Genomic DNA, 9,345 nt, shown 5'->3' on the forward strand with positions numbered 1-9,345 from the left:
TTGTAATGTAAAGTATACATGTGTCTAAAATACAGATCCTAAATAGTATAATCTTGTATACTGTTGTATATTTTTCCAAACGTTCTTTGATTTTATCGTAAGTTACCGACCGATACTGAAAATTGTTTGATCGATAGCTTCGTGAACACCCCGATAACAATTCTATCAACAAGAAGCACCACTGAGGACGGTCGCGTAGGTTATTATAACGGTTAATTATTTAAATTTGTTCTACCAATAAAGAAGGCAATGCCAGCTATAGTTATCAAAGATTATACGTGGAGACAAACGTCAGAATTAGTCATTCTAAATATACCTTTGAGAGGTAATCCAACCAATGTGGACGTGTTCGTGATCGATAATTACGTGAAGGTACTATTACCGCATAACATTTTTAGTGTATAAAATAAAATAGCATAACGTATTCAAACAGGTCAGTTTCCCACCCTTCATATTGGAACTGTTTCTCTGGTCCGATATCGTCGAAGAGGGAAGTAAATGCATTATTACGAATCAAGAAGCGATTCTCTCGTTACAGAAAACGGAAGTTACCATAGAATGGCCCTCGCTCGAAATAGAAAACATAGACAAAGATACGAAAAGAAAATATCGCAACCGAGCTTTAGAACGTGCACAAACGAAGGCTGAAGAGCTCGAGAAGATTAAAAAGGGTACATATTTATAATGTTACGCTAGTACTTTTCTATTTATAAATAACAAAATATTTATAACGATGTTATCTCCCTCAGAAAAGCGTCAATATTTGCAAAGAGAGGCGGTTAAAGAGCAGATCAACATAAACACGGCCACGTTGAATAAAATTGACGCGATAAGAAATGCTCATCGGAAAGAAGCCATGCGAGACTTGGAAGATTGGAGGTCGATGGCCGAGTTACCATTTCTACCGGAAGTTGGCGGCGAGGTGCAGGAGAACAGAAAGGCTTACAAGTAATTATACAAGGATTTTACTTTTAATAACCATTTCTTAAAATAATGGTTCTCATACACCGATTTACCAAAAGGCCGCCGCTAAAATGGTTCCGAGACGACAGCAATGAATTAAAATCTCGAGCATTAACCGATGATGAAATATTAGGCGCCGTCAGGATCACGGAAGTACTCGATGACGAAATATCGAAGCCGGAAGAAGCGTTGAGTCATTCAAACGAGAACAAGAACATCGAACTGAAGATCGTTGAATTGAATGAGGATAATGAAGATATGCACGAGCAGAAGAGGAACAATGAGAAAAATTATTACGACACCACGGATGACTCAAGCAGCTCAGAAGACTCCGTAGCGAATGGTCAATCTAAGCCGGACGAATTCGTCAAAGAAATCAGCAACAAAAAGAACAAATCGAGACCAGGGTGGGAGAGTGTGAAAGCTGCGATAAACGGCAGGCTTGTGAAAAGAAACGGTATATTTGATGATCCGTCGAAGTCGGTTCCATTGCCGCGAAAAAAGGGGACTATCAACGTCACTTTCTCGGACCGGAAGTTCCCTACTCCTGCCAGGGAAAGCTCTCATCTCGAGGAACAAGAAGTATCCGTTCTTGAAGCTATTATCCTGTGTACAGTAATGCCAGGCATTTTTTTAAAACAAATTTTCTTCATTTTAGTGGCTAGAAAAACAAGCGGAAGCGAGACGCAAAATAGGATTCGACTCTGCGGACCTGCGACCGGAAGAACGCGATCCACAGTGGCTGAAAAACAAAGGAGAGTACGTGTCTTCCCTTCAATTAACGTTACGACAATTTTATGTTATTAAACCTAATTGACTTTACGAAATTGCATGTACTTGTGTCGACTGATATCATCCGCTGATAACGTCTATCTATATTAACAAGTCTATTTTTACATATTGTTTCAGCGAATTCTTTAAAGTCGGAAACTACTTGGCTGCAATTAGTGCTTATAGTTACGGCATCAAGATCAGCGATAAGCTAACGTCACTGTTTGTGAACCGGTCGGCAGCGCAATACGCGTTGGGGAATTACTGCAGATGCATAGAAGACTGTTCAAAAGTAAAGGATCCGATCATCGCTACAGGAGAATTAATATACTTTTTAATCCTCGGATAACGGAACTTTCTGTAACCATACACGGGTCATTACAGACTCGAATATCGTCGTCCGAGTGTTAATGAATTTAAAAACACCTCTTGCTTTCGTTCTGTGAACTCGTTTACCGTCGCATTTTTCGTTCGCAGGCACTGGAACTAATGGAGCCGAAATGCGAAAGCAACCGTGAGTCTCGAGCCAGATGTCACGCTCGACGAGGCGCGGCTCTTTGTAAATTGTCCTCGCCTCAGCACGGAATTCCCGAGCTGGAAGCTGCCCTGAAATTGGCGCCGGACAATGACAGCATAAAGCGCGACGTTCTAGTTGCGAAACAGTATTTCGACCAGAAGGATTAAGGTCCAAGACCGATGACCGATTGCTGTTGTCCTCTGACGGTCCTTAGCGATCGGTCTGAACGAAGAATAGAATACACAACGTTATCGAAGAAACGTTGACCGTTTATTTATATATTAAACAGAGAACAATGTAATACGTTAGTAAAATATCACAGTCGGGTGTCCTGAAAGGTGTTATACCGAGGAACTTGTCTTACATCTAAGTCGCCTTATCGCCTAACTAGAACGCTACGTTTTTGTACACGAACAACAGAGACTAATCGCAACTACTTTACAACACCAGTCCGATCGGATCAGTCGAACTTGATCAGTTTCTTGTCGACGCATCCGCACTTGGTGTGCTCCAACGCGTGTATCACTTCATGGTGTCTGTCTCGTTGCCGGTCGATCGTGTGCTTCACCGTGAACACCAGACTGACGTTCCTAGTCTCGACGGGCGCGCAAATCTGTTTCGGGTCAGGGCAACACCCGGCACCGTCGCAACGCGTCAGGACCGTCGAAGCCGGATAGAAAACTTCGTCGGGACTTGGACCAACAGTTAGCAGCTCCTCCACTGGCACCGCTCTCGGTTGAGGCATAGAGCACCGAAACTCGTGCACCAGTTGTACGTGGTTCAGAAATCCACTGTCCCTGGAAAATTTGAAAGCGGTCGTCACCTTTGCCTGTCAGAATCACATGACCGACGCTCGATCTACATTTGTAACACTTTGCCTGTCGACGATCGCTCATGTAACAGTTTTTTTTGCGGCTATCATTCGCAAGAAAATTGTTCAACTTCTTTCAGAAGTAGCGCAGTCATTGGGAGACCTGTTGAATAGGCTTTCTATCGAAGGTAAAGCGTTCTGTACCATATTAAATGCTGAAGAAGACACCCATAGCGCGCTCGTAGTGCCTTGGGTGTGTTCCTTTTTGAAAAGCAGACTACAATTGGATATTTAATTACCTGTGGTGCCTAGCGACCATAGCAAGGGCCAGGTGCGCGCAGACGACGACTAAAATGAGGCTTCTCATTTCCAGGCTTGTGTCAGCTCCGGAGATGCAACTCTTGAATGAAACTCGGAGAACTGGAGGACCTACTTCCGTCGATCGTTCCGTTCACTCCGACAGATCGTTCGCGATTGTCCAAGACCGGCCACTGGGACTACTCTCTTCTGCGATCTGAATTCTTTCTCCCTCTCTCTATATATACATGTAACTTTCATCCTCGGCCCCCTGCCTCTTCTCTTTCTCTGATTTCTCTTTGTCTCTCCTGGGATCTGCGCTGTGGTATCGTTTCGTCCTGTCCTCGAGGCGATTCGCACCGTCTCCCTCTTGGTTCCCGGTAAGCTCAAGGGAGGGGTCGAAGCAAAGCATTCCGGGAACATCGCGGAGATAACTATAATTACAACTAGTGGGTCCTGCCTCCCGTTCGAGCCGGGGACCGCGTTACGTCGCGTGACTAGTCGTCCTCTCCTCGTCTCTCCCCCTCGGCCTCTCTCTTTCTCTCGCGCGCGCGTTCCCCTCTCTCCTTCTCTCTCTCTCTCTCTCTCTCTCTCTCTCTCGACCGGCTCTCCGTCCTTTTTTTGCAACCTGGACCGCGGCAAATTTCGACCAGTCATCAGTCAAATGATCAGCCTCCGCGCGGTTATCTCTCCGATGCACCGGCTGCATCCCGAGCACTTTTTTCTCTGACCAGTCGAATTTCGTTCCAGGTAATTTTCTGGTGGCAATGACAACGGCCCTACCCCCGTCAACGCCGGTTTTTGTCGCCTCGTCGAACATCGAACACCGCCGCAGGTACTCCGAAGAGCCTTCACCTAGAACCGCCGCATCTACTGTTGCATCTGGATGACTAACGCGAACGAAGCAAGGTCCGGTCGAATACCGAATCGTATTCCCGGCGAAATTTGTCACCGATCGACCGAGATCTCACGCTTCCCGCAGATGGAAAGCTGAACCGTTCATCGCTGTCCGAACCGAATCTTTTGCATCCGGTGCTCCAATTTCTTCCAACGAAAGAATCTGATCGAACAACAACAAAAATTAAGATCAATTTACAAACTACAGCATCGATGTAGATAGAGAGACTACTGTTAGTCGAGCGAGACTGCGCCCGGGCACCGCATAGAACGCATTCTTCCTCGATCGACGCCGTTGTATGATGCGACAGGTTGCAGTGAGTCACCGCGGTGCACTCGTCTGCCCAGTGTCTGGTTGCAGCAGGGTCCGTTCACAACATTCTTCGTCACTTTCCTTGATTTTTTTGCAAAAGAGGTCGACGCACGCACCATGATTCCGATATCTGCCACCGGAGAAAGAGTCTTAGTCAGCAGAGATCGTATCGTGACGTGAATCAACGATTCTAGAAATTCGGGAACACCAAATTGCGTGATCATCCGTTCACGTCGAACCGGCTTTATGGGGAACTGACTCACACCATGGTTCATAGTTTCGCGAATCTATGAACCGAACTACGTGCCGTAGGTGTGTACCCGAGACCCCAGTCGATGACCTTGGGAGTGTCGTCATCGCGAGCATCGTCATTGCCAAGTTAAAATTCATAAAGATCGACGGATTTCTATTTCGGTCCCGGCACATAGTTGTGCTCGTGAAATTTCTCGTTTCAAAACAGGATACTCGCGGCGATCGTTGCGACACAGCAAGACTATGACGTAGGAATCGGAAAAGAAACTCCTTGACCGATGGACGGAGTTTCGATAGGTCCGCTCGAGTCCATTGGATTCGTCGATTAGTAACTCCGATTACAAGATCGCGGATCTTTATGCAATATAAAAATGTTTTCCATTCGGCGCAAGTAGCAGAAGTCGCTCGGAGATCGCTGTCTTTCTTTAATTACTTCAATAAGCTCAAACTGTTGATCGTTTTTTTATATAAATGCATAAAATCCGCGGTCTACTGATTATTCTAACAAGTCGTTGTTGCTTCGAAAAAATAATAAAAGAATTGCGAGAACAGGAAGTTTGATCGTTCTTATGAAACAATTTTGTCGAGGTTTAACAAACATCAATGACGCCAGTTGCAATATGTTGGCAAAATTATTTCACGAAGGACTCGAAAATGTCCAATGATGGATACAGTTCGACATTTATTTGTCATTAAAATGAACGACTTTTCTTCGGTCATGCTACCTGAAATTCAGTCTCCGCAATTATTGAAAGAGTTTTTGCGTGTATACAAGCCGCGACGGCTATTTATAGAATATTCCTTTATAATTAAATCGTGAATCGTCGGTCTGTAGGAAAACGGCAGCATTAAGTCCGAACGAAATTGGAATACGAATTGCCTGTGGTCAATTATCCTGCCGCGAGGGATATCCCTCTGACGTCATCGGCTACGTGTGCCAATCATGTCCCGTTCTTCTACCGGCGATCTGTAATGAAAACTGTCGCAACGACCACCTGGGAATTCCCTGACGAAGGGCTTTACGCAAATATTCAATTACATTTGGAAATCACAGTTGCAGAAATATGGGTGCGGTACGACTTTTGGAACCGTGGAAAATCAGCATTGGTAATGATCTGATAATCCCAGTTATCGATGATCGCACCTAAACGTGTTTCCTCCAGTCGTAAAAAAAAAAACGCAATTACAGTCGCGATTCCAACAGATATCGTATTTCCCAGGAATTATGTAAGAAATCCGTATTATGAGGAACAAAAACGGATCGGACGTGTTGGACAACAAACGTCATTGTGCCGTCATTTGTAAGGAAACACTGTTTACAGTCATTTCTCCGTGATTCGCGCTCAGATTGCGCACAAAAATGGACAATTTGGGAAGAAGAGATGCGATTATTCGGGGCCTCGCGTCTCGTTTTTATAGTTGTTGACAGTCGAGCTGCAGGACTCGAATAATCGTACCTCATCTTCCCAAACTGTCCATTTTTTGTGTACAAGCCGAGGATCGATTCGGAAGAATTTGCTGTAGTTTGTATATTCGCTAAATTTAAATGAGCGAAATACAGTAAATTCTTCCTAATTTTTTATCCTTCAGTTTGTAAGCAAAAGTAACCAATTTTGGAAGAGGGGATACTATTAATCAAACTTCTTTGCCGATCGCCTACAAAAACGAGGCGCAGGACTCGAATAATTTAAGATGTAATTCAAGATAAATGTTATCAAGTTACGAAGCCGAAGAAAGTTGGAAGGAGAAGAGCGAAAGGCGAGTTGCAAAGTGCCGAGCGAACCTTTGACCGTACGCATAAATAAAACATAAACGATCGTTGTTGGAAAAGCCTCTTTTTTCGAGCGGTACGCCGATGGTCGATGATCCGCCATCTTGTCGGCAACGTCCTTGTTTCATCGTTGAAGAACTTCTGCAACATTTGGTCGTTTAGTACAATAGTTTTTCCGATTCTTTCGGGTTTGTTTCATCGAACTCATTCAGTTTCTTTGTACTCCGTTAACCAAAATGGTCCCACACAGATGCTGGTTTATTAATAATTATGGGTCGGTGTACTATTCGCCACGTGTACGAGCTAGGAAGTGCACTTATCAGCTCTATTCGAGTACCATATCGAACTCATGACCCAAATCGCGCTATGTTCATCGCTGGGCAAACATGCTGCACAAGCGATAATTACGATGCCGTCAATTAGAGTTATTGGAAAATGCAAGACAAAGCCGCAACCTCAGCTAGAATCGTTCGCCGTGACTAAACTTGACCGAACTAGCAACGTACGCGGAAATGTAACATCGTCGAAAGTAAAACGCGCGACGAAGTTTCGCATGGATTTAGATAACGTATTAAACAATTCGTGCGGTAATTATTAGGAATGGGGGCCTCGACACCGATCTCAAAGCCTTGAAATTAAAATTCCTACATCATCGGTTCGATTTCTTAAAATTTCAAAGTTCAACTTCCACAATTTATATAATTTTTATTTCGATGTTGTCAAGGTCGCCATTCTGAACAACTTTTTCCTACACATGTCACCGCCGGACACCTCTAGTTTCCGAGACATATATATAATAATATATATCACATATAATTATATATAATTATATATACATATATAGACAGGTATCTCCCACTTAGCTACAAGATAAATGTTATTATTCTGCGGTGTTTCGCAATTCGTGTTACACGGTTTTAGCGCTGTTTATACGCAAGGTTCGTTAGAGTTAGGATCGCGAGGGGGTGGACGGGTTAATTAAAATATACAGAATCATATATGTGAAAGATTTCGAAAAAAAATGATCGAGTGGCGTTCACATGGTTTTTTGTATGTTCGGTCTGGCCGGCCGTCTCCACCCCCACGCGTACCTAATCCCAACAAACTATACGTAGGCATATAAACAGTGTTAAAAAGTTGTAGGTATTTTCGTTAATATGTGTGTCTCTTTGAAACTACGAAAGCCAGCGAAAAAATGTTTAAACAATACTTGTATGGTATGAAAGGTGCGACAACGTGGTATGAACAGTTTTTTCGTTGGCGAGAAAATAGCGAAGATGTCAAGGTCACGTTGGGTTTTTTTCCAATTGAATGATGTTTTGTTGTACGATGTATCGTAGAACAATTTAATACGAATGCTGCAGCGAGGTGCAATAGAAGCAATTTGTGTCAACAGAAAGGAGGAAACTCGTCGTTTTGATCTAGCCATAGCGTGTCGCATACCTTTGGTCAGTTACACTCGGCGTGATTAGTGTTTACGACCGCGAATTTGTGTTTATAACGACGGAGGAGACGTTGAAGCAACGTGTAAAAGGCATCGATGATTAATTTCGAAGTACGTAGGTACACGAGAAAGCGTGAACAGATGTAAATTGTTTCTCCCGTTATCGAAAGGCAAGCGAACGTTTAATACCAGCTCATTGGATTTATGTTCAGCATTCAATTTTAAAAGAGAACCAACGCGACCTTGAAACCTCCGCCATTTCTTCGCCAACAAGAAAGCTGTTCGTATCGCATTCCACATCTGACAAGCATTATTAAACATTTGTTCGCTATCCTTCGCAGTTTCTGAGACATCCAGGATTCCCGGATAAAACGGATACACCGTATATAAGAAAATGTTATGAACGACGACCTTGACACCGAATTACAAGACCGTTGAAATCGTCGTTGAGGCCCGTGTACCGAATAATTGACCTAACGGAGATCGCGAGTCGCGAGGCATCGCGCTAATTTTCTTCGTCCGTGCAAGCAGGAAAATGTACAATCGCCATTTTATTTAATTAATGACTCTTCAATTATTTACAGAAGGTAACGAGAAATTCGCGCGGGTTAAACAGAATCCAACCGCCAATGAATCATGGTCACCGTGACGCAAACTCACCACCGCACCAGGAAAACTTGCGACCGGTTCGGCGCATCGGCGGGTCTCGAAAATCTCGATGAAAACGAAAAAAAAAAAGAAGAAAAAACCCGCGAAACTCTCTGTAATCGAGACTCAATGTCCCGCGGGCGTCGTTACCGGGATCGTTATCGACGGGAGCCCACGAAAATTCGTAAACAATGCTGCGCGCGAACCACCGCGAGCGATAAACAGGCTACATTAAGATTCTGTCTCAGCTTTCGCGTCGGAGTGGTGAGTTGTTCGTGTGTCGTATCAATAGATGGGAAGTCGAAGTTCGAGCTTGATATAAGCACGTTTCGCGCCGCATTATCGGGAACGTTAGTCGATCGCGACGAGGCGAGCGGGCAGATGCTGCGAATAATTTCCAGCGGTAATTTGGAAGATCGCGGGGCGCGTGTGCTTTTTCGTTTGCGATCGAGTCGACGATTTAAAGGAGAGAAGCTAGACGGGCTAAACGGGCCGGATGGGGCCTCTGTAACGGCGACGATCGCGGTGATGATTTCTGTATGACGGTCGATGCACGCGAACGCGAAAGATCGCGCGACAATTGCCGTGTTCCGCCCGCAAAATAAATATTTCAACCGAGACCAGTTTGCGAGTCATTCGTATAATTATTTTCCTCCATCGT

The 9,345-nt window shown here is 44.3% G+C and overlaps 2 protein-coding genes across 3 annotated transcripts; one reads left to right on the top strand and one right to left on the bottom strand.

Moving 5' to 3' along the window:
* Positions 1-55: 55 nt before the first annotated feature.
* Positions 56-9,304, top strand: LOC117228736 (dynein axonemal assembly factor 4). Of its 2 annotated transcripts, XM_076525488.1 has the most exons (10): positions 56-372; positions 434-671; positions 750-948; positions 1,023-1,545; positions 1,622-1,722; positions 1,873-2,026; positions 2,212-3,250; positions 3,436-3,739; positions 4,110-4,881; positions 8,621-9,304. In XM_076525488.1, the coding sequence occupies exons 1-7, from the start codon at positions 250-252 to the stop codon at positions 2,416-2,418; spliced, it is 1,545 nt and encodes a 514-aa protein (XP_076381603.1). In that variant the 5' UTR covers positions 56-249; the 3' UTR covers positions 2,419-3,250; positions 3,436-3,739; positions 4,110-4,881; positions 8,621-9,304. The 2 variants fall into 2 exon arrangements, with proteins under 2 accessions (XP_076381603.1, XP_076381602.1); XM_076525487.1 differs by lacking the exon at positions 8,621-9,304 and having other exon boundaries at positions 4,110-5,376.
* LOC117228739 (vascular endothelial growth factor A-A) lies at positions 2,500-3,496 on the bottom strand. The gene is made up of 2 exons (XM_033484708.2): positions 3,362-3,496; positions 2,500-3,048 (listed from the first exon to the last, which is right to left on the bottom strand). Exons 1-2 carry the CDS (start codon positions 3,427-3,429, stop codon positions 2,712-2,714), a joined length of 405 nt encoding a protein of 134 aa, XP_033340599.1. The 5' UTR covers positions 3,430-3,496; the 3' UTR covers positions 2,500-2,711.
* Positions 9,305-9,345: the final 41 nt, after the last annotated feature.

The sequence above is a fragment of the Megalopta genalis genome, chromosome 12 (genome assembly GCF_051020955.1).
Source record: "Megalopta genalis isolate 19385.01 chromosome 12, iyMegGena1_principal, whole genome shotgun sequence".
Classification (NCBI taxonomy): domain Eukaryota; kingdom Metazoa; phylum Arthropoda; class Insecta; order Hymenoptera; family Halictidae; genus Megalopta; species Megalopta genalis.